This window comes from Equus caballus, chromosome 23, assembly GCF_041296265.1.
Source record: "Equus caballus isolate H_3958 breed thoroughbred chromosome 23, TB-T2T, whole genome shotgun sequence".
Classification (NCBI taxonomy): Eukaryota; Metazoa; Chordata; class Mammalia; order Perissodactyla; family Equidae; genus Equus; species Equus caballus.
Genome location: NC_091706.1, coordinates 12,436,262 through 12,461,694, shown reverse-complemented (window position 1 = coordinate 12,461,694; position 25,433 = coordinate 12,436,262). Strand labels below are relative to the sequence as shown.

General features: G+C 41.5%; 1 protein-coding gene across 5 annotated transcripts in view; it reads left to right on the top strand.

Moving 5' to 3' along the window:
- Positions 1 to 25,433, top strand: part of LOC100062166 (zinc finger protein 782) — a 66,892-nt gene that overhangs the window by 9,218 nt on the left and 32,241 nt on the right. The window contains exons 1-5 of one of the 5 annotated variants that reach the window (XM_070249012.1): positions 14,485 to 14,636; positions 16,723 to 17,076; positions 18,427 to 18,654; positions 19,033 to 19,126; positions 23,549 to 23,675. In XM_070249012.1, the coding sequence (XP_070105113.1) occupies positions 19,112 to 19,126; positions 23,549 to 23,675 (142 nt within the window). In that variant the 5' untranslated portion in view covers positions 14,485 to 14,636; positions 16,723 to 17,076; positions 18,427 to 18,654; positions 19,033 to 19,111. Of the gene's footprint in view, positions 1 to 14,484; positions 14,637 to 16,722; positions 17,077 to 18,426; positions 18,655 to 19,032; positions 19,127 to 19,457; positions 19,605 to 23,523; positions 23,676 to 25,433 lie in introns of those variants that run through there. The other 4 variants (XM_070249014.1, XM_070249015.1, XM_070249016.1 and 1 more) reach the window with 4 other exon arrangements.

Genomic DNA, 25,433 nt, shown 5'->3' with positions numbered 1-25,433 from the left:
TCCTACCTTTCAGAGCACACTTTTTGGTGTATGTCCTTCTGTTTCTTGCTCTATTTGTGTAGATACCAAGCTGAGTTCATACTGTATACTTTTCCTTTAAAATATTACTATTTTCCTATGTAATTAAACGTTCTTTGAAATGTTTATATAATATGCCATCAAATAGGTAACCAATTTTCTTTAGTTTGTTTCCATTTGTTTGTAGTTAAAAAGAAATCCAAAATGAAAAAAAATGAGAATTGCCTTTCAGAAAATCTGCAGAATCATGTAGCTAGGGCACACACAAAAGAAGAAACGTGACCTGCAACTACCGTGGAAACAAAGATCCTCCTTCCCACAGAACCCAAGGACCGGGACACGACCGGAACTTGGCAATGGACTCTTATCAGAAGCGAGGGATCCCTCATTCAGAAGATCTGGTGTTAAAATTCCTTCCCCACCTCATCAAAAATGTTTAGAACCCCGTTAGAAATATTTAGAACCTCACCATAAAGGCTTGAAGCCCACCGGTCAAAGCCTGTCCCACCAGCATTTCTGCATGCCAACCTGTCTGTCCTCCATAACCTTTTAAATTTTGCCCCAAATCCTGAATTGGGGAGACAGATCTGAGGGCACATGCCCCCTGTTCTCCCTGCAGATCAATTTCGCACAGTAAAACTGACCTCTTTCCCCAAACGCTGATGCTGTAATTAATCAGTTTGTTTATGTGCATCGGGCAGTGAACCCCAACTTTGTGCGGTAACAGTCTCTCTCCTCTTCCACTCCATCCCACAGGAGTAACCGTTTTGGCCGATTTGGTGTGTTTCTTTCCACACATTTTTCTGCGCACATAAATAAATGATAGATATATATATGTATTACATATATATAAAACAAAATATATGTTTATATTATATACTCTATTATTTTATATATATATATATATATATATATATATATATACACACAAGATATATATATGCAGATTCCCCAGAAGACACCCTGAGTTAAGGATTATTTTGCAAGTCATTTAAGAACATGCTCCCAGGGTACAATATTGTGATTTATAAGAAATATATATTTGGTCATTCATATATGTTTAGTGTTTGTCCACAATTCCTGGCTCACAGCTCCCAATACCCTGGAATTTCTTAAGTCATAAGAACAATGGGAGCAACTTTTGTTATAATATTTGGTCTCGTCTTCAGTTCCTAAAATCTCTTCAGAGCCATAAAGGTGAAATGGTGAAATATGTGTCTTGTTATTCATAACAAGACCCTTTCCACCACAACTGAGTTTATGTTAATGAGGTGACTTTTGGAAAGCACCTAAGGATGGGGTCTGGTTGCCAGGCGAACCAACCATGAACAGAGAGTGGGAACTTTCAGTCCCATCCCCTGATGTCCAGAGAGGGGAGGTGCTGGAGGTTGAATCAATCACCAGTGGCCAGTGATTTAATCAATCATGCCTGTGTAACAAAGCCTCCTTAAAAACCCAAAAGGAGGGGGTTTGGAGAACTTCCAGGTTGGGGAACCAGAACACTTCCATGTGCCACTGTGCCAGGCCCCACACTCCACGAGGACAGAAGCTGTTTGTTTGGGACCGTGCCCTCATATATCTCTTCATCTGGCTATTGATTTGTATCCTTTAATAGCCTTTGTAATAAATCGGTGCTCTAGTGAGTAAATGGGTTTCCTGAGTTCTGTGAGCTGTTCTAACAAATTAATCAAACCCAAGAAGGGGGCCTTGGGAATCTCTGATTTATAGCCAGTTGGTCAGAAGTGCAGGTAACAACCTCGATTTGCAGTTGGCATCTAAAGTCCAAAGAAACGTTTGTGGGAACCTCCATCTGTAGTGGGTTGGTCAGAGGCACAGGCAACAACCTGGGCTTATGATTGGCATCTGAGGCAAAGGGAAGTCTTGTGGGACTGAGCTCTTAACCTATGGAATCTGAAGCTATCTCTGGGTAGATAGTGTGAGAATTGAGTTGAATTGTAGTACGCCCAGCTGGTGTTGCAGAACTGTTGGGGGTGTGAGGGACTCTCATACCCCTACATTGGAACTGGGAGCAGAACCCATGACAAGGAAACTGGTAAAGAAGTGGAGAAAGCAAGACAGGGAAAGAATAAAGGCCAAGAAAGATGCAATCTCAGATCTGCAGAGGATTGTTTCAGCCTGGTCCCACAGGGGAGTTCTGGAATATAAATTATATCAGAATCATCTCCACCACAGGCAAGGGAGTTGGGCTTTCATTCTCTCACTCCTGTTTCTCATTGGTTAAGGGCCACCCAAGGTCATGTAAATGCACAGGTACTCCCAGCTCTCTGCACATGCAGGCAAAGCAGTTCTAACCAGCCAAGCAAAGACAGTCTTCCCAATAAGACCCACCAGTGCAGGCATTTGGAAGTGAAAGTAGGTTGAATTTGGGTGAGGAGTTTGGTGTGGTACAAAATGATTTGTATCATTTTGTGTATTAGTTAGGGTTCTCCAAAGAAACAGAAAGGATATTTATTTTAGGGAATTGGCTCACATGATTATGGAGGCTGGAAAGTCTAAAATTTGCAGCATAGGCTGGCAGGCTGGAGACCCAGAGAAGAGCCAATGCTGCAGTTCAATTCTGAAGGCCTTTGGGTTTCAGATCCAGAAGAGAGTCAATGTTGTGGTCAAGTCTGAAGGCCATCAGGCTGGAGACCCAGGAAGGAGTTGATGTTGCAGTTTAAGTTTGAAGATCAGTCCACTGCAGAATTTCCTCTTGATCAAGGGAGGTCAGTCTTTTGTTTCATTCAGGACTTCAACTGATTGGATAAGGCCCACCCATATTATGGAGGGCAATCTGCTTTACTCAAAGTCCACCAATTTAAACCTTAACCCCATCCAAAACACCCTCACAAAAACATCTAGAATAATGTTTGACCACATATCTGGGCACCGTGGCCCAGCCAAGTTGACATATAAAATTAACTACCACATCTGCTCTGTTTTAATCCTTACTCTCTACTTAATGCCTTGTCCCCATCTGACTCTAGCAGCTCCAGTTCTTGCCTCATGGTTGCAAAATGGTTCATATTCTTATACTACGCTGACCACAGGAAGAAGGATCTTTCCTAATAGCCCCCAAGGAAGAGAGAAGAAGTTCCTCCTCCTCAGAAAGCCTCAAGACTCCTGGATAATCTTGGATGTGGCAGATTGTTGCTGTAATGACTCCTAATTTGTTTAAACATCCCTGTATGCACACCCTTGTATATTGCCCTCCTACACTGATTCTGGGCATGGACACTGTGACTTGCTTTGGCTAACATAATACCTTTTATATATGATGCAAGCACAGATTTAAAACTTGTTCTTTGGAACCCTGAGAGCTTCATGTGAAGCAGCCTGGAGACTGAGAGACCACACAGATCAGAAATGATTTGTCCCAGCTGAGCACCACCTCATCTCCCTGACCAACTGAACAAATATGAAAGTGAGGACATCCTAGGACATAGACCGTCTGGCCCTAGCTGAGCCAGTCCAGACCAGAAGAACCACTCAGCCAACCCACAGAACTGTGAGAAATAACAAATGTTTGTTGTTTTAAGCCACTAAATTTTGGGATAGTTTGGTTTGCAGCAAAAGCTAACTGACACACTGAGTTACTTCTCCATCTCTGAACCAGTCACTATGGCCACAGAGATGGGCTTATTGGATTAAGACAATCAGGGCCATCCTTGAAGGAGGCCTTAGAATCAACCCCACCCAAACTATATGGCTGAGAACAGAGAGATTCCTGAGGAGTCTCTGTCTTAGGGAAATAGTTTGGTTCCTGATGGTCTCATCCTTCAGGCCAGGTGCAGGCTCCAGGAGTGTAAATGCATGGGTCTGTGGAGTGCTGTTTGCTTCTGCCACACTCTTGAGTGTGAGAGGCTGAGAGAGGCTGAGGAGGACACAAAGGAGCACTGACACAGAGCCAGGCTGTCCTGAAATCTGCCATCTGATGCCAGACTGGAGCTTCAGAGGCCCATTAGGGATTCCAGAAGGGCTCACTGGAGACCTGAAGGTTCCTTTTGGATTCTGCCTTAAGTTGCCAAGGAATCAGTTTCAAGAGTCCTGTGAGAGTTATTTAGGGAAGGAGGAGACAGGGGTACAGGATGGGAGGAGGTAGGCAAGGTTGGCAAGGTTCTTGGGCTATAGGATCCTAGGGTTCAAATTTCTGCCTGCGTTTCCTTGTATTCTGGACCTTATGGCATTGCTCTGTTCCCTGAAAGGCCCATTGTGGAGGTCTCACCCCTGAGGGAATGAGGAAATGATTGTGGGTCTCTCCCCATGGGTTCTGTATCTGTCATAACAACCTCATGCAAACACCTTAGCTCATCCTCCCCATGACTTTGAACATGCAGTTCCCTTGCTGTTACTTCCTGGTATCCACCTGCTTTGTCCTCAAAATTCAACTCTAGTTCCATGTCTTCAGAAAAAGGTCCTTCCCCCACCTCAGTTAATTATTATTTTTTCTTCAGCACCATGCTTTTCTGCCGGGGTCCCGCCTCGGCGGAGTCCAGGTTCCTGAGGGATGGACGGCGTCGGCGCGATGAGGGAAGGGGAAAATAAAGGGGATGTGAGACTTGGGTTGGTGTTAGCAAGTCCGACTTTACTGTGCACAAGTGTCGTTTATATATTTTTCAGGATTAGTACAGAAATAGTTTTACAAATATTCTCAGAGAGATAAGGAAGTAAGAAACGAGCACAAGAATATTTATTAGCATTCCATTCTATAGAGCATAAGGTTAATGATCGTCTTCTCTGCAATTAACTAGTGTTTGTTGTCTCTAAGCTAAAGGAGATAGGTACCTAGGCGTCTGTTGTAATTCATGGTAAAGTTAAATCAAAGAGAGAAGGTCCAGGCCTCCGGACAGGACAGCAGCCCGTCTGGTTACATCCTGGTGGAGCCATCCCTGCCTCCCTCAATCATTTACGCCATTAGTGTAGATGGTTAATGGGAACAAAAGGCGACTCCAGGGTGTCTTATCCCCAGGGCTATCTGCATTCTCAGCGGGCAGTTAAACATCTTTACTTTTTCGCGCCCTTTAGGGGCTGGAAGCATTCCTTTGTCTTTTAGATTGTAGAGCTAACGGTCCCTTAAGTACACTGCCGGAGAAAGTATCATATTGTTAGTAAAGTAAAGGGCTGAAAAGCTAAACTAAACTATATATCTTCAAGAATAAAAAAGAGAAATAAGTATACACATAACCTTGATAGAAAGCATGCATATAATTCAGAAAATATCGGGGGTGTTGGCCGGCCATTCTTCACCGAGGGGCATTCTTGCACCCCTCGGCCCTTCTACTCACCAATTATTTATTATTTATTGCTTTTAGGAGAAAACCTCTATAACATTTTAACAGAAAGCAGAAGGTCAAGAATAATATATAGATACTTCTTGATCAACCAATTAACCAACAAACTTAGAAGGACGATGCATATGTATATTTAGACAAAGAACTGGAGGGAGAAGGAAACATTAAGCAGACAGAGGCCATAAACCTAATTCGACATCTTATCTGGGCAGGATTCCTTTCTGATTGTCTCAAATGGGACTGTGTGCTCCTCCATTAATTAACTGAAAAATATCTTGAAAGTTACCTGCAGGTGGTCACATTCTCTTACTATATCTAATTTTCCCAGGAGGTAGTGCCTCCCAAGCAGCCACCCAAAGGAGTGAAAACTGGAGGTTAAGAAAGGAAAAGGAATGAAGGGCAATTAGAAGCAGCACAGGTTTCAGAACTGTGTGAGGGGCTGGCCGGTTATTCTTCACCAAGGGGCGGCCCTGCACCCCTCGGCGTTAATCGGCTGGACCCTGTCAAACAGCCGATCAAATGATGTAGCCACGGCTCCCAGCACTTTTCCTTTTCATGATGTCACTCAGTATCCTGGGTTCCTTCCTGTTGGTTGAATTTCGGCTCATCTGCTTACAGCCCTCCCACTGAATACAGAAAAATTTCTAGATTCTTTTGCTGTCCTAAAGACAAAAAGAAAGCTCCAGTTCCAAAGAAGATGGAATAAGCACATTCCATCTGTGTCTCCCCCTGAATGTAACTATAAATTCTTGACAGAATGTATACAGCAGCTGTCTAAGGAGTGAAAAGTAAATAGCAGGAATGAAACAACACACAGTTAAACAACCAATGGATCAAAGAAGCAATCACAAGGGAAATTAGAAAATATTTTGAGATGAGAGAAAAAACACAACATGCTAAAACTGATGGGATGCAGTGAAAGCAGTGCTCAGCAGAAAATTTATAGCTGTAAATGCCTACTTAAAACAAAAAGATTTCAAATCAATAACTTTACACCTTAAGGAACTAGATAAGGAAGGGCAAACTAAACCCAAACCTTGCAGAGGAAGGGAATAATAAATATTAGAGTGGGGATAGATGAAATGGAGAATAGAAAATAAGAGAGAATCAATGAAATCAAAAAGATCAACAAAATCAACAAGCTTTAGCTAGACTAAGCAAAAAAAAGAGAATGCAAATAACTAATATCAGAATGAATGTGGGAACATTACTACCAAACTTACAGAAATAAAAAGGATTATAAGAGAATACTATGAACAAACATACACCAAAAAATTAGATAACCTTGATGAAATGGACAAATTTCTAGAAACACACAAATTACCAAAACTGACTAGAGAAGAAATTGAAAATCTGAACAGGCCTATAACAAGTACAGAGATTGAATCAGTAATAAAAAATCTCCCAAGAAAGAAAAGCGCAGGACTAGATGGCTTCCCTGGAGAATTTCACCAAACATTTAAAGAAGAATTACCAGAAGTCCTTCACAAAATCTCCAAAAAATAGAAGAGGAGGGAAGACTTTCTAATTCATTCTATGAAGTCAGCCTTACCCTGATACCAAAGCCAGACAAAGACACTTCAAGAAAAGAAAATTACAGTCCAATATCCCTTAAGAATATAGATGCAAAAATCCTCAACAAAATACTAGCAAACTAAGTCTAACAGCATATTAAGAAGATTATATATTACAACCCAGTGAAATTTATCCCACAAATGCAAGGGTGGTTCAACAAATTAGGCAAGAAAAAGAAATAAAGGGCATCCAAATTGGAGAGGAGGAAGTAAAATTATATTTACTGTTAACATGATGCTTTATATAGAAAATCCTAAGGAATCAACACACACAAAATGATTAGAGCTAATAAAAGAGTTTAACAAGGGCAGCCCCATGGCCAAGTGGTTAAGTTCATGTGCTCTGCTTCAGTGGCCTGGGGTTCGCTGGTTCAGATTCTGGGTGTGGACCTATACACTGCTCATGAAGCCATGCGGTGGTGGCATCCCACATAGAAGAACTAGAATGACTTACAACTAGGATATACAACTATGTGCTGGGGCTTTGGGGAGAAAACAAAAAAGAGGAAGATTGGCAACAGATGTTAGCTCAGGACCAATCTCCCTCACCAAAAAAAGTAAAACAAAAAACAAATGACAAAAGAGTTTAGCAAAGTTGTGGAGTACAATGTAAATATGCAAATATCAATTGCATTTTTATACACTAGCAATGAACATTCTGAAAAGGAAATTAAGAAAATAAATCCATTTACAATAGCATCAAAAAGAATAAAATACTTAGGAATAACCTTAACCCAGAAAGTGAAAGATTTGTACACTGAAAACTACAAGACATTGCTCAGAGAAATTAAAGAAGACACGAATAGAAAGATATCCCCTGTTCATGGATTGGAAGATGCAATATTGTTAAGATGTCAGTACTACCCAAAGAGATCTATAGATTCAATGCAATCCCTATCTAAATCCCAATGACTTTTTGTTTTTTACAGAAATTGAAATATTTATCCTAAAATTAATATGACATCTCAAGAGACCCTGAATAGACAAAACAATCACGAAAAGGCAGAATAAAGTTCGAGGACTCATAATTCCTGATTTCAAATTTTACTACAAAGCTACAGTAACTGAATAGCATGGTAGTGGCATAAAGACAGACAATATAGACTAATGGAATGGAACAGAGAGCCCAGAAATAAACCCACACATATGTGGTCAATGACTTTCAATAAAAATGTCAAAACCATTCAATGGGGAAATAGTCTTTTCAACAAATGGTGTTGGGAAAACTGGATATCCACATGCAAAAGAGTGAAGTTGGACCCTTTCCTAACACCTATTCCCTTAATATAAAAAAATTAACTCAAAATGGGTCAAAGACCTAAATGTAAGAGTTAAAACTATAAATCTCCTAGATTTGTAGGGGGAAAGATTCATAACACTGGGTTTGGCAATGATTTCTTGGATATAACATGAAAAGCACAGGTAACAAAAGAAAAAATAGACAAACTGGACTTCATAAAAATTTAAAAATTATGTGCATCAAAGGACACTATCAACAGAGTAACGGCAACCCACAGAATGGGAGAAAATATTTGCAAATTACATATCCAATAAGGGATTAATATCCGGACTACATAGGGAACTTCTAGAAAAAAAACAAAAAAGCAAACAACCTAATTCAAAATGGCAAAGGACTTGAACAGACATTTTGCCAAAGAAGATATACAAATAGCCAATAAGCACATGAAAATATGCTCAACATTATTAGTCATTAGGAAAATGCAAATCAAAACCACAGAGATACCACTTCATACTCATTAGGACAGCTGTTATCAAAGAAACAAACAAGTGTTGGTGACAATGTGGAGAAATTGGAACCTTTGTGCGTTGCTGGTGGGAATGTAAAATGGTGTGTAGCCCCTGTGGCTAACAGTTTGGCAGTTCCTCAGAAAGTTAAACAGTATAACTTTGATATAGCAATTCTACTTCCGGGTATCTACACAAAAGAATCCAAATCAGGAACTTGAACAGATATTTTTACACCCACATTCACAGCAGCATTGTTCATGATAGCCAAATGGTGGAAACAACCAAAGTGCCTATCAACAGATGAATGGATAAATAAAATGTAGTATATATGTACAACGGAATATTATTCAGCCTTATAAAGGGAGGAAATTCTGACAAGTGTACAATATGGATGAACCTTGAAGACATTATGCTATATGAAATAAGCCCGACACAGAAGGACAAATATTATATGATTCCATTTCTATGAGGTACCTGGAATAGTCAAATTCATAGAGACAGAAAGTAGAACAGTGGTTGCCAGGGGGTGAGAGAGAGGGAAATGGGATGTCATGGTTTAATAGGTACAGAGTTTCAGTTTTGGATATTGAAAGAGTTCTAGAGATGGATAGTGGTGATGGTTGCATGACAATATGAATGTACTTAACGCTACAGAACTCTATACTTAAAAAATAGTAAAAATGGTAAATTTTATGTTATGTATATTTTATCATAATTTAAAAAAATGCAATACCTGAGACCTCAGCTCTGCCAATGATATAGTAACTTGTACCAGTCTAGCCATCACCAAAAACAAGTATAAAAATTGACATAATAGGAAGCAATTGTTTTCAAGCATTGTAAAACAGGCATTTCAGGCCAGTGAAACTTGAAAGAAGAAAAATTCATACTTGTAGTCCTTCAGTTCCCTAGTTCTTTGCTTTGTAGATATTTTCTGCTTTGCACAAGAGTTGGAGTCCAAGTGGGGTAGTGGTCTTCTTCAACTAAAGAAGTAATCAGAATTTATGGGGCAAAGTACTTAAGACAAGGAAGCACTAGTGTGTTTGTGTGTGTGTGTGTGTGTGTGGTAGGGTGAGAGGTACGTTTTGAATTCAAAATGGGTCCTTGGCCAAGAGCTGGGTTGAATGTATGTAGGCCAAGACTCCTGATGCCTTATATAGGTTGTCTGTTGTGGGGCTGAGAGCTAAATTATGATACCAGATGTGATGCACTGATGTAAGATATAGGTACTTCTGGCTAGCTATTGTGGAGAAACATTGATGAGGACCTTGGCATTACAGTGAAGTCACAGAAAAGTCAGTCCTTAGGAATAAGGACTACACCTTAAAGAAAGACCATGCCCTAGGATTAAGTTCAATACCATAACAGACACAACTATCAAAGATGAAAGCAAAGCCTTACATATAAAAAGGATCCACCAGTAACTCAACTGCCTGCCTGAACAAAATTCATGATCCTATAAAGGAAGACACTATAATCCAGAATCTCTATAATGTATCATCTACAATGTCCATCATATAATCATTAATTACTAAAAATGTGAACCTGAACAATGTGATCCAAAGCCAAGGCAAAAAACGCCAATAGAAAAGACCTGAGACAATTCAGATGCTGAAATTAGCAGCTAAACATTTTATAGCAACTGTTTTCATATGTTTAAAGACTTAAATATGGATATAATGAATGAACAGATGGAGAACTTAAGCAGAAATATGAAAAATATAAAAAAAAAACAAGGGAAATTCTAAAATGGAAAAGTTAAATATGCAAAATGAAAAAATATCACGGGGTGGGCCTAATAGTCTGTTGGTGAATAGAGAAAAAATGTTCATGAACTTGAAGACAAATCAACAGAAATTATCAAACTAAAGATTAAAGATAGAAATAGATTGAAGAATTATGAACAAGAACCTTGGTGATCTGTGGGAAAATAGCAAGTGATCTAACATATGTGTAGTTGGCGTCACAGAGGGAGAGATGGAAATGATAAAGTATGTGCTAATAAGAAGGACAGACTATCTGCAGGAATAACGGCAGAAACTTTTCAAGGTTGGTGAAAACATCACTTTACAGCTCCCAGATCCCAACACCTAAGCCAGAGAAATAGGAATGAAATCATAGCTAGGTGCATCACAGGAAATCTTGTGAAATAGAAAGAGAAAATATTAAGTGAATACAGAGGAAATAAAAATACATGCTCCGCAGTGGGGAACCACCATACAAATGATAGTAGATTTCTCATCAGAACCAATTCAGGCCAGAATTACCTCAAAAAGACCATTGTAAGGGAATGACTTCTTAAGTGCGGAAAGAAGGGGAAAAGACAAGGTGGCAGGACTTAAGCTCACCTGCATCAGTAACTACATTAAATGGACTTAACATGCCAATTAAAAGATAGAGACTTTCAGGCGGGATAAAAAAGCAAGACCCAACTATATTTTGTCTAAAGGAGTTGTGTTTTAACTTCAAAGACACAGGTAGATTGAAAGTAAAATAGTGATTAGAGTGTACTCTAAACACCAAGCATAAGAAATGGGATTTGGCTTACAAAAGTAGGACTCGAAACAGTGGGTATTGCCAGAGACAAGAAGAGATGATTCACGTTAAAAAGGATCAAATTATCCACCTGAAGTTTACACAATGTTATAGCCAATATCATGTGAATAAAATAATTTTTTAAAAAGGGGGGGAAGGATCACATTATCAGGAAGACATAATCATAAATATGTATGTACTTAAGAGAACTTCAAAATATACAATGTAAAAAGAGAGAACTAAAAAGAGAAATAGACAAAGGCACAATCTTTGTTGGAGATTTGACACCCTTCTCTCAGTAATTGATAGAAAAAAGTAGACAAAAAATAAAACCAGTAAAGATGTAGAAGACTTTAAAAATATCATCAACCGGGGCCAGCCTGGTGGCGCAGCAGTTAAGTGTGCACGTCCCGCTTCGGCGGCCTGGGGTTCGCCAGTTCGGATCCTGGGTATGGACATGGCACCGCATGGCAAGCCATGCTGTGGTAGGTGTCCCACATATAAAGTACAGGAAGATGGGCATGGATATTAGCTCAGGGCCAGTCTTCCTCAGCAAAAAGAGGAGGATTGGCAGATGTTAACTCAGGGCTAATCTTCGTCGGAAAAAAAAATATATATATATATTATCAACCAACTTGACCTAATATGTGTAGAAAACTACAGCCAATAACTTCAGAATACACATTCTTTTCAAATGCACTTGAAACATTTACAAGGACAGAACATATTCTGGGCAACAAAGAAGTTTCAACAAATTCTAAAGATTGAAATATTAGAGAATATAGCTTCTGACTACAATGGAATTGATTTAAAAATCTATAATCTTGTGTTGTCCCCTGTGTATTGGAAATCCAAATATATTCTCATGTAGTATTTTAAAGCACCTCCTACCAGCAGTTCCTAGACTGGGAACCAGTGAGGTAATGAAATTGCATTCAAGCAGTGCTTATCTACGAAGGCAAAGGCACCATGTGGAACAATTGTTTTCAAGTGGTCCAACCACATCTGTTATAGTTTGGTGCAAAACTCTTCCCAATAGCTTCTTGTCTCTTGGGAAATAGAAATGTTAAGTGAATGTACAGAAACTTTGTCACTGGACATCAAGCTATGTCTCAAATAATGATTCGTTTTCTACAAGGCCTAGAATCTGCAATCACAGTAAGGCACATGAGAGGACGTCTGGTGCCTCCTCACAACCCGGTGCATCTTTACAATGATCTTCTATGACATAGGGAACGTGATGTATATGTGTCCCCCGTATCCTGAAAGATGCCTTGGGGGATCTTGCTGACAGAGTAGGTAAAGAATCTGAGTGGGTTCTCAACAGAGCACTTAAGTGCCCACAACTTGCCTTCAGTTATAGTGAGACACCGGCCTCTATTAAAAGATGGTGGTCACAGATGTCTATCTACAAAAGTCCTTCAGATATGTACATCACACAGTTCCCTGTCACAGAGTTCTGCACGGTCCATGATTTCGGGGGAAGAAAACTCCAAAGATAACAGAGTTTGATAAGAATTTAGGATTCCGATTTTTTATTGCTTTCCCATCTTACTATGTCCAATGTCACAGGGCTTTGCACTTTCCCACAAGCTCTTTCTGAAGAGGAAAGTAGGGCAAAAGGGTTTAGGTTTCTTATTCCCTACAAAGTATTAAGCTGTAAAGCAAGTTCTAGTCACAGCAGCAGAGGTGTCTCACTCCTTGGCAGAGGCATAGAGTCCTTCTTTAGAGTAAAAACAAGGAAACGAAAGGCAGTGTCCCGGGACAGACCATTGTTGTACTCGAAATCTCTGGGAAAGTATATTTGGAAGGTGCTTAGAAAACTTCCCCCAGGGATCTAAGTGGGGGAAGGAATAGGGAGTGTGTAACTCCCTGTCCTCTTTTCTTTCCAGCACCTCCAGGAAGAAGCCAGAGACTATTCTGTTGAAGAGAGGGGAGAGGACAAAGGGGAGAAAGGAAAGGCAGAGGGAGGGGAGAATCTGGGGGAGGTGGAGGTCAGCACAAGGGACCCTCAGGTACACATTCCTACATGGGGTGGATACCGGCACCCTAGTTCTGCCACTCTGATTCCGAGCATTCTGACTCCCACCTGTAATAATTCTGCGAAGAGTACTTTATCTCTGCTTCATAGAGGAAGACCATGAGCCCAAGGATGAAGTGCCTTTGCTGAAGTTACAGAGTAACTTCGTGTGGGAACCTGAACAAGACTCAAACCTCACCCCTAGTTCAATTTTCTAGATGGAAAAGTAAATTATAACCCCTTGTTCTTTTCAACTCCTGCTGTATTTCCCAAAGTGGAAGGAGACAAACACGGAAAAGAAAGAGCCCAAGCTACTGCCCTGGCACCACACGGGGCAGAGGATGGAGGGAGAGGCTATTTCTGACTCCTCTCACATTTGCTCCCACTGGCATCGCCTGTCACTCACCTGCAAGCATAGACAGGGCTGTGGCTGCTTGCTCCATCTTGGCGTAATAGGTTATTGTAATCCCCACTTTCTGCCCAGAAAACCCCAAACTTTCTCATCTCTCATTTCATCTCTCACTAAAAAAAACCCTTCTATTCACTGGAGACCCTATATCTGACATTCTCTTACTACCAACTTTAATTATCCCAGTTAGAAGCACAGCAGGAACGCAACAGAAACAGCAGGGACGCCCCCCCCCACCCCCACCCCGTCCCTATATATCCCAGTGCACTATAGGCCTTCCGGAAATGGAAGCGGATTTAATTTGGGCCACCGGAGCTCAGCAGACTGATTTTGAGCCTCCCATGTGGCTACAACTTTACTAGTGTTTACTTCCTTCAGGATGCTTCGTTCCCCACCAGAACTGACAGAGGTTTTGTGTTTCCATACTAGTATTTCTCTGTTTCTCTCCACGGGGCATTCCTGTGACCACCCCAGATCCCCCATTGTACTCTCGCACTCCTGGGTGCCTTTGTTCAGGGGCTCCCATGTCAGTAAAACGAAAGCCCATCCTCTCAGGGTGAGTCCGCCCTGGGCGAAGAGAAGGCAGACACGGTGAGGCAGGAGGACAGACCTCTCCCAGTTGGGACGGACAGATCAGGAACAGACCAGCTTCACTGGTGAGAACCACTCCAATCCCTTCTCCCAAGGGTCTCTTTCCTGACGGAAATCATCTCAGGATGATACTCACCTTGTGTGGTTGTTGAGAAGATGAAATGGAAGGCAAATACCAAGTATCTAGAGCTGTTTCTGACACATAGAAGATAAGTTGTTCAGTAAGTGTGAGTTCCGCTGCCACCTGTCTCTTTGCTTTCGGTGTTTCAGTCCAAGATCAGGCAGAGCGAGGCAAGGGGGAGGACCAGAGCTGGACGCCGTCTCCCTTCCCCGGCACTTCTCTCGCAGGGCCCGCCTCGTCTACACCCGCGGGGCCGACGGAGAAGAGGGAAGAGGCGGAGCGTGTCGCGGCTCTGGGGGCGGGTAGCCGCCCCTCTCAGCACTCCCAGGTCCGGCCTCGGAGTCCGGGGTCCTAGGGGTGCGGTGGGGTGGGGTGGGGGCGAGAGAGACCATTTCTTAGGAAAGGTGTTGGGGGGGTTATTTTTATATGTTTATTTTTAGAAAACGTACGTTCTCTTAAAGAATTTAGTAATTTCCCAGAAACATTTAAATTTTGAAAGTTATTTGTTTTACTTGAGAGCTGTGCGTATGGCCCTACTTTGTCCCAGCGCCTGCATCGTGGTCCTAACAAGGTGCTTGCAGCTTCTCTGGCCCGCTGCTCTGAACGCCAGCTCCAGACACGCGCCACCTTCTCACTTTCTCTTCTTCCTGGACCTGTATTGCTGCAGGAAAAGTGTTCAATAGTTTAGCAATAGCATATGTATGAATGTGTGAGGGACATTGCTGTGTCTTTCAACACATCTCTGATCGTTATATTGTTTATTTTTGTCCCATTGATAGTTCCTTCAGGTTAAAAAGTGAAAAAAACGTTGAGAGAAAACAAGCTGACAAACGTTTGAGATTCTAATCTGAATTTTGGCAAGGAATGTTTAGTGTTCTCATATAGAAAACTGGCACTTATTCAAGTTCTTTGTAATGTCAGGAGTAAAGCTTTATGCTCGTGTTCTCATGGATTGCGCTAGGTTCTTGATGACTCTATTCCTTTTTTTCTCCCAGTGTGAACAGGATCTAATTAAAAAAAAACTATCATTGTCATAAGAAATGATGGATGTTATAAAAATATTTACCAAAATTATGCTCATTACATGTAATTTAGTAACAAGAAGTTCCTATAATATTATGACCATATGTCCCTAATTTGCAAATAAGACAAGAGGATGCTCACTTTAGGTTTAAGTAGGGTCATCTCCGGGATGTGAATGATTTGCCTGATAACTGTTTTCTTATTTTGGATTGTGTATATTTTTGTGTATTACTCATGTAATTTTGAAAAGGTTCTTTGCTTTTTTTTTCCTTTTAAGCCCTGCTGCTTATAGATACTGCTCTTTTCTGTATCAAAGATAAAGCGGTGAGAACAGATTAGTTAGCTCCCACTTCCATTGCCTGTCACTCACCTGCAAGCATAGAAAGGGCTGTGGCTGCACTCTCTATCTTGGCCACTAGTTAAAGTGGTGAGAACAGATTTTAATTGGTAATATACAATTGCAATAGGGAAGAGAATCCAGTATGAACTGAACTCAACTTCGATTTGTACAGAGGTGACTGGGAGTTTTAAGGGGAGAATGAAGGAATAGAGAGAGGGTGAGCCAGGGCTCAGCAGAGTGAAGGAAGTGAAAAATTACAAAAAGTGGGAAGCAGGGATTGGTCCATGTGAAAGCCATCTGGGTTTGCTAACTGGCACTTAATGAAATTAGGGTCCTACTCTCCCACAGCGACTGGGAGACAGGGACCCTAGCTTCAGGTTTTGGCTGGAACAGAGAGATCCTTTTGGCTACCTTGAGTCTTCTCAGGAAGGCACTTTAAGGGGGATTAATGTCATTGAAGGGATGAGACTGTTAGAAACTTTAGTATTTTGTTCAAGTCTTTATAGGTCGAAGTTGACAGGCCTAGTTGAGAAGCAGGCTTAGAGGAGCCTAGCTGGAGTTTGGTGAAGGAGAGAAAATTTTTTTAATTTAGTACTGCTGTGCTCCATTTTTAATTGTTTTATAACCATTTCACAGTCTTATTCCTAGGAAATATCTCTATGAACTTTAAAATCTCTCTGCAGCTTTGCATTTAAAAGGTACACTGATGGAGGTAGTACCCATAATCCCCTCCCCTTTTTTTTCCACTCTTATTGCAAAATTTTCAAGCACTTAGAATATGGTAAAATGTGCATTTATCTATACCCATTTCCTTGCTGAAAAACAACTTTGCTGTATTTACTTTGTCTAATTGCTTTTCCTGAAAATTTGTGAATTAACTTACAAAGATATAATTTCAATCCTAAATACTTCACTATGCTTGCCTTTATGAAACCAGTAGGTTTTTCTATGGGATTTCCGTATCATATTTACACTGAAGAGAAACCCAGTGCATATTCAAGTTTTCCCAGCTGTCTTCAATGTCTCTGGCAGCTGTTGTTTATTCAATCAGGATTTGCTCAAGGACCACGCATTGTATTTGGCGGTAGACTTCAAGTTTAACCCCTAACATTTGGGGATTCTGAGACGATCTACGCAGCAGAGGTCAACGTCAACATCTTCCAACCGTCTAAAAAACCGGAAACGCTGCCAAGTCTAGGCAAGGAGCGGGCGCGGAGTTATATGGGAAATGTAGTCTTGTACCGAACCGGCTCGCCGCGCAGCACCCCGGGAACGGGTTTTCTGTGCTCCATCTGCGCATGTACAGCCTTAGTCCCGCCCCTCGGCTTCCGCTGTCTGGGCGGCTGTGTGGAGAGGGTCGGGCAGCTCTCCATTGCTGGGGTAGTGCCGAGGGGTCGTACCTCAGGTGAGAAGGCGCGGGTGGTGGGGAGTCTGGGCGGCTTGGGGACCAGCATGGCGGGTGCACGTGTCCCCGGGGAGGAGGAAACGAGAAGTCCCGGGAGTCCCTCAGGGGGTCTCTGCAGTGTAGGAGCCTGTACAGCCCGTCGGGGGCGGGGGTCGCGTGCCCGCCCGCCCGCCTGCAGCCCGACCCGCGAGGAGCCCGGGGCGGGGCGGGGGCGTGTATAATGGCGACCGTGAGCGGCCGCAAAGCGCGGGCTGTGGGTCGGCGGGGAGAACCAGAAAGGCCCGGCCAGTCCCGGCCCTGTACCTGCAGGCGGGGCGACAGAAGGCCCCCGGGTGAGAGTCCGCTTTCTCACCGGACGGTGCTGCTGTTGTTCTGAGAGTTAGGTCAGTTCGCACCTAAAGAACACAGCCGCCTGAGTGACGCCTGCTGCTGTGTTCGCAAGACGCTTCGTTCCGTTTAGTGGGTGGCTTGTGCAAACCCCACAGCTGCTCTGTGAGGTCCGCATGACCATCAGCGTTAAAAGAAAAAAAGGAACCGAGGCTCGGGTTGGTGGAGGCACGTGCTCGGCTCGCAAACTAGCGGGGAGGGACCTTCAGTATAATAGCGAGAGTGCTTCAAATCTTAGGCTTCGTCTAGATATCACGTCTGCCAGGACCGGCATTACGCCTTCGCAGCCCTTAGCAGAGGGACCTGTCCCTGAAAACCCGGGCAGTGTGCGTGGGCTCTCACCACTGTCGCGTGTGTTCTGGAACTTCTGGGGTCTCATCAGAGTCCTTGGGTCAGACAGACGCCCGCAGCTCTTCCTGCACTGGCAGGTTCTCTGTGTTTTCAGTTCGAAATTGTAGTGAATTCCAAGAGTCAGGTTTTTGGCCCTAAAGTGAATTTGTTTCCCAGACCCGGTCCCAGATCTTGGGAAACAAATTTATTTTAGAACAAAGCAGCTCTTGTGATGTAGGAATCAGGAGGTTTCTAGGAACAAGAATTTTACCTGGAAGCGAACACTCCTGTTCTTACTGTTCTTGCCAAAGATTCAAAGCTGAGGCAAACAAGCACAGAAAAGAGCAGGGGCTAAATTTGCATGGTCAGAAGCAGTAGTTGACCCCCTTGCCCAGTTATGGAGATGTTGCCACGTCCAGACGCCACCGCGCTGTGCGATAGTGGGAGATTTGGGCCAACTTTGAGAAGAGGGGGGTGAGTTGGGGTGGCCCAGGGGTGTGCTGCCTGAGAAAGGCTGCTTTGGGAGAGCCTGTGCGAGTGAGGTGTGGGGAAAGGTCTACCCAGCCAAAGGGTGAAATTCCGTCTCCACTGTTGCTAAATGGCCCCCGTCCCTTCATTCTCCACTCTTTTCAGATGCTGTGCTGCTCTCACACGTGTCAGCTCCTACACGTGACATTATTGACTTATCCTGACCTCACAGAATCCCACAGTCATGGGTCACGAAGGGCTTCCATGGTCATCTACTTCTGACTCTTGAAAGCTTTAAAGAAATTGGACCTGAGCAGTTCAGTGACTTGTCAAGGCACACCCAGTGTGTGTCAGAACCAGGAGGAAAACACAGTGCAGTGCACTCCGTCACAGGTAAGTCACCAAAAGCATGTTAAGAAAAGGACCTTTTGAGAAACTAACTTAGTTAAAAATGAACGAACAATTCTTGCCTTAAAGCACTCTATTCCTTTTAGTGAGCTTTCTGTCGATTTTCTCTCTTGAGTGGTAAGCACTGTTAATAGGAAAATAGTTAAGTGATGTAGCCTAAGTGTTTTGCTATGTTAATTTTAATGAAAGAGTGATGCTTTATCCTTTATGTACTGTAACTAATTCTCTCTTGTGTTGGTTATTGCTGTTAACCATTAAAAAAAACAACTGAATTGTCATTTAACCATGGAAAAGTTTATATTTTGTCAGTGAAAAGCTGTGGGTTTTAGTCCACATGACCATTTCTGAATCTTACGTGGATAGGTGGTGCTGCCTCTGCCTGGTCCTCCCCAGGCCTCCCAGCTGAACCATCACAGTTCTGTACACTGCCAGGAGCAGCAGAATGGACACATCTCAGGTGAGCTCTTTGTTCATTCTCCACTTCACACCGTAATGGGTTTATGAGGTTTATAGGGGTCCATACGTTAAATGGAAAAGGAGAAATAGAAATAAAGCCAGGCTTGAGGGAAAATAAACACTTCCACGTTAGCTCTGATGTTTGCTTTTGGTTCTTGGTAGGTAACCCTTGTTTAATAAGTATATTCCCTGCAGTTATCAGTTTGCTTAGATTTCAGTTTAGTCAGGAAGGTGCATTGAATTATGTTGAGTACTTTTTCTGTCTTGCAATATTATGATTTATAAGGAATACATATATTTGGTCATTCACATGACTGAATCATATTTCGCAGATGTATTTGGTGAAACTTGTGGAATTTCCTGAGCCATAGGAGCAACGGGAACATCGTTTGTTACAGTATTTGGTCTCTTGTTCTCAGTTCCTGAAATCTCCTCAGAGCCGCAAAAGTGAAACAGGAGTCTTGTTTATGTTAATGAAGGTGACTTTTGGGCCCCACCCAAGGAGCGGCGCTGGTTGCCAGGAGAAGCAGCCATGTGATCAGAGGATTGGAACTTTCAGTCCCAGCCCTGATTTCTAGAGAGAGGAGGGGGCTTGAGGTTGAATCTATTGCCAATGAGCAGTGACTCAGTGGATCATGACTATGTACTGAAGCCTCCATAAAAACCCAAGAGGACAGCTCTTTGGCCCTTGTGTTTGGAGAGAGCTACGTGCCACCCTACTGGGCCCCATGCTCCATGAGGACAGAAGCTGTTCGAGACCTTGTCCTTATGTATCTTTTCATCTGGCTTTTGATTTGTATCCTTCAGTATCCTTTGTAATAAATCAGTAGTCTAGTGAGTAAATGGTTTTCTCGAGTTCAGTGAACCATTCTAGTAGGTTAATTGAACCACAGGAGAGGGTCATGGGAACCTGTCATTTATAGCCTGTTGGTCAGAAGTGCAGGTAACAACCTGGACTTGCGATTGGCATCCTGAGTTGGAGGGGGTTGTTGGAACCCCCAGTTTGTAGCCTGTTGGTCGGAAGCACAGGGCTTGCAGCTAGCATCTGAGGTGGAGAGTGGTCTTGTGGGACTGAGTCCTTTACCTGTGGAATCTGGGTCTCTCTCCAGGTAAGTAGCATCAGAATTGAGCTGAATCATTAGACACCCCGCTGGCTGGCGTCTGAGAACTGCTCACTGATGTGGGGAAGCCTCCACACTCACGTTGCAATGGGTCCGGGAACACTTAGTATGTATCTGTTGAAATAGAGACATGGCTTATTTCCTTTAATCTGTAAATATTGTGAGTAGCATAATGAATTTTCTGATATTAATTTATTGTTGATTTTCTGTATACACCCTGCTTGCTGATGAGTTGCTTTGTATATATGTTGACTGGGGTCTTTCTGCTAGTACTTATTTATTTCTATATCACAAGTTATGTGAGCCTGTAATTTCCTTTTCCTGTGTTCCTATCCAATTTTGGTTTTTGGTTTTAACCTCACAAAAAGAATGGGACACATTCCTGCTCCTTTTTTCTTTGCTTAACGTTTTTCTCCCTGTAATTTATATAAGAAAAATTACCTGTTATTTGTGGGGGGATTTTTGTGTGAAGATTTGAGCGTCAAATCAGTAGATCTCTGCTGTGTTTTTCTCTCACCATGTGTCTTTCAAAGAACATAAGTATTTAATTGATCAAGTTTTCAAAATTTTTAATCTTTTTCTTTTGCTAGTTATGCTTTTTTGGTCGTATGTAAAAAAATCTTCCTCTAAACCAAGGTCACAAAGATTTCCTTTCATATTTTTATGTTTTATAATTACAGGTCTGTCATCATTTTGAGTTAATTTTTTATTTGTGGTATGAGTTATAGATCAAGATTGTTTATTTAGTTTTGCTTGTGTATGTCTGATAGTTCCAACAACATTTGTAGGAAAGAACCTACCTTCTCCACTGAACTGCATTGGCACCTCTGCTGGGAACTATTTGACTTTGTGTTGTTTGTAGTTGTTTCTGGAGTCAGTATTCTCTTCTGTTGATCTATGTCAGTCCTTTTGCTAATACCATACTGCCTTGCTTACTGTTCCTTTAAAATAAATATTGAAATCAGTAATGTGAATCTCCAAACCTTGTTCTTTTTCTATAATTGTGTTGGATATTCTAAGTCCTTTCCCTCTTCATGTAAGTTTTAGAATCCACTTTTCTGTCTTCAGATTGAGCTCTGATTTTGTGTGTGATCGCAATGACTCTGTACATCAATTTTAGACCTCCTTTTTGTGTTCCAAAATCATGCAACCAGCAGTGAAGTGTATAGTTCCATGTGTATGTTCACAGATAACTTTGAATGCAAATGAAGAATGTTTGCCCGTTACCTTACTTTTGTTCTTCTAATCTCAGTGTGTGGCTGAGTTAGAAAACCCAGTAGTCTTCCCTCCTGTATGTCTCCTTTACTGTTCATGCAGAATACTTCTGACACTTCTGATCACCGAAAGTGTGTGTTTTTGCCCCCACCAAGCGATTCTCTGCAACACCAGCTAGGTGTCCTACAATTTAGCTCAATTCTGACACCATCTACCTGGAGATAGCATCAGATCCCATAGGTTAAGGGCTCAGACTCACGATACTGCTCTTACTCCACTTCAGATGCCAGTTGCAAGTCCAAGTTGTCCTGTGATTCTGACATATAAATCTTTTTATGACTGTAAATCTAAGGTTCCCATGACTCCCTCCTTGGGTTCGATTAATTGTTAGAGCGGCTCACAGAGCTCAGGGAAACACTTAAGTTTACCAGTTTAGTAAAGGATATGATACAGGATACAGATGGACAACCAGATGAAGAGATATATAGAGAGAGGTCTGGGAGGGTCCCAAGTGCAGGACTTCTGTCCCCATGGAGTTGGGTGCATTGCCCACCTGATAGACAGTTGTGTTCACCAACCTGGAAGCTCTTCAAATCCCGTACTTTTGGGATTTTTATGAAGGATTCATCACATGGGCATGATCAATGATTAACTCTATTTCAGACTCCTCTCTCCTCTCTAGAAAAGCCGGGGCAGGGCTAAAAATTCCAAGCTTCTAATTATGGCTTGGTATTTTGGTGACCAGCCCCCATTCGGGAGCCTATCAGAATTGGCTCACTAGAACAGAAGATGCTGTTAGTGCTCTTATCACTTAGGAATTTACAAGGGTTTTAGGAGCTCTAGTCAGGAACTAGGGGCAGAGACCTATGTGTATATATATATGTGTATATATAGATATATATATATTTTTTTATTATCTCGCAGTGGCATCACTATTTACCCAGTTGCTCATGCAGCTTCTCTCGATACAGCTGTACAAAAAAATAATGATCGAAATTTTGTTCCTTTCTCTTATAAGGGGTCAGTTTCCCGTTCTTCATCCCCATTGCTTTACTTTAATATAGGTTGTCTCATTTTTTTCTTTTTTTGATTCAGTTTATTTAAACTAAAAATACCCAAAATAGTTCACCCATTCCTCCCTGCCACCTTGCCTCTGGTAACCACCAATCCGTTCTCTATATCTATAAGCTTAGTTTTTTTTGTTTTAGATTCCACATATAAGAGAGATCATACAATATTTGTCTTTCTCTGTCTGACTGACTTCAGTTGGCACAGGGTCCTCGAGGTCCTTAAATTGGTCTCTTCTGTTTTGCTGCATAAGACTTCCTCCGCTCTTCTTCCAGAGCATTGCTTCTGAAAGACAAGTCTGATCATGTGTACTGCCTCCAGGGTTTACAGATATCTCTTCATTGATTCCCCCTTGTCCCAGCAGAGAACTCCAAATGGGTGTATGTACCCTAGAAAGAGTTCAGAACAGTCCATTGGAGTACAGGTAAAGATTACAGGAAGCCTAGTTATAATAACTATCTAAAAAAAGGCACTAAACATAATCAGTAATATGTTAACTGACAGTCTATTATATAATTTGTAAGTAAATACAAATACATTAGGGCGTAAGAGTAATATTTCTACCAATTATGTTAGTACCCCAAACTGTAAGACAGTGATAGGGCCATAATAGGTAACCATCATAAAATTTTGTTTTAACAAAATTTTGTTTTATGTATTTATTTTTTTATTATTTTTTTATGTGAGGAAGATTCACTGTGAGCTAAAATCTTCTTTTTTGCTTGAGGAAGATTAGCCCTGAGCTAACATCTGTGCCAGTCTTCTGTATTTTTTGTATGTGGGATGCCTCCACAGCATCAGCTGATGAGTGGAGTAGGTCCGAGCCTGGGATCCTATCCCATGAACCCTGGGCTGCGAAAGCGGAGTACACGGAACTTTAACCACTTGGCGATGGGGCCGGCCCCTAAAATTTCATTTTAAATTCTCACAGTAAACATGATACAAAGTAGTTTTCAAAAGTGTTTTCCATATCGTCTGTTTCTGAACCCTTCAGATTGAATAGAAATGTGCTGTTACAGGCATTAGTGTCATTCAAGGATGTGACTGTGGAGTTCAACCAGGAGGAGTGGCGGCACCTGGGCCCTGCTCAGAGGGCCCTGTACAGAGATGTGATGCTGGAGAACTACAGCCACCTGGTCTCCGTGGGTGAGCAGACCTTACTATGTGACTCCCTCTAGAATGCAATTCCATTTTCTCTCTCCTTTTTAATTTTTAAAATACTTGTGTTGGGGTATAATTAACAGAAAATGAAAGTCGATAGTTTTCGTTATATAATGTGATGAGTTTCAGAAATGTGTATAGGTGATTACCACCACCAAAATAATGATATAAAATATTTCTGTCACCCCAAAAAGTTGCCATGTAGCTCTTTGCAGTGATTCTTCTTTCCTCATCCCTCTCCCTTGCCCTGATCCACCACTGACCTGCTTTCAGTTGCAATAGTTTACCTTTCTAGAATTTTATATACGTCATACAGCATTTGCTCTTTCTTGCTTTGTTCACTTAGTTTTTGAGAGTCACGTACGTCTTTGTGTGTGTTATTCCTTTTATTCCTAAGTAGTATTCCTTTGCATGCATATATTGCAATTTGTCATCCATATACCAGTTGATAGACATAGATTTTTTCCTATTTGGGCTGTTAGGAATGAAGCTGCTATGGCCGTCTAAGTTCAGGTCTTTGTGTAGGCTTGTGTTTTCATTTCTCGTGTAAATACCCAGAAATATGATATTACTGGTCTTATGGTAACTTTATAAGAACTGCGAGATGTTTCTAAAGTGGCTGAGCCAATTTGCATGCCCCCTAGCAGTGCATGATAGTTGTAGTTGCTCCACATCTTCACCAACATTTGGTATTGTAAGTCTTATTTTTTTTAAAGATTCTAGTGGGCATCTCTCTATCTTATTGGGTTTTAGTTTGTGTTTTCCTGATAATTAATGAAGTTGAACATCTTTTCATGTGCTGTTTATTTTCTTTTTTGAAGTCTGTTCAAATCTTTAGACCATTCAAAAAAAATTTTTTTTGGTCTTAGTGAGTTGAAAGAGTTTTATATATAATCTAGATAAAAGACCATAATCAGATAAATATTTTGTTGCTTCCTACTCTCCTGGTGCTTGCTCGTATTTTCGTAACAATGTCTTAGAAGAGCAGTTTTCTGTTTTTTTAATATGTCATTGTTTTTTCTTTTATATTTCATGGTTTTTGTGTCTTTTCAAAAGAAATTTTTGTCTAATCCACGGTCACTAAAATTTCCTTCTATGTTTTCTTGAAGAAGTTTTAGAGTTTTATGTGTAGGCTTATGATTCATTGGCAGTTAATTTTTCCGTATGATGTGAAATAAGGGTTGTGGTTCATTTTTTGCATCTCTGTGTGTAGTTATATCGACAGCATTTGCTGGAAGGATTATTATTTTTCTTTTTTTTTTTTTGAGGAATATTAGCCCTAAGGTAACTACCGTCAATCCTCCTCTTTTTGCTGAGGAAGACTGGCCCTGAGCTAACATCCATGCCCGTCTTCCTCTACTTTATACATGGAACGCCTACCACAGCATGGCTTTTGCCATGTGGTGCCATGTTCGCACCCGAAATCCGAACTGGTGAACCCCAGGCTGCCTAGAAGCGGAAGGTGCGAACTTAACCGCTGTGCCACCAGGCCGGCCCCAGATTATTTTTCAATTGAAGTACCTTGGCAACTTTGTCAAAAACAAGTTGACCATGTATCTTGTAGTTCTGTGTCTGGACTCTATTCTGTTTAATGGATCTGCATGTCTGTAACACACCTTGATTATGTAGCTTTGTGGGAAGTTGTTAAATAAGGAAGATTTAGTCCTCCAAATATGTTTATCACTTAAGAATTATTTTGATTATTATACATTCTTTGTCATTTCCATATAAATTTTAGAATTT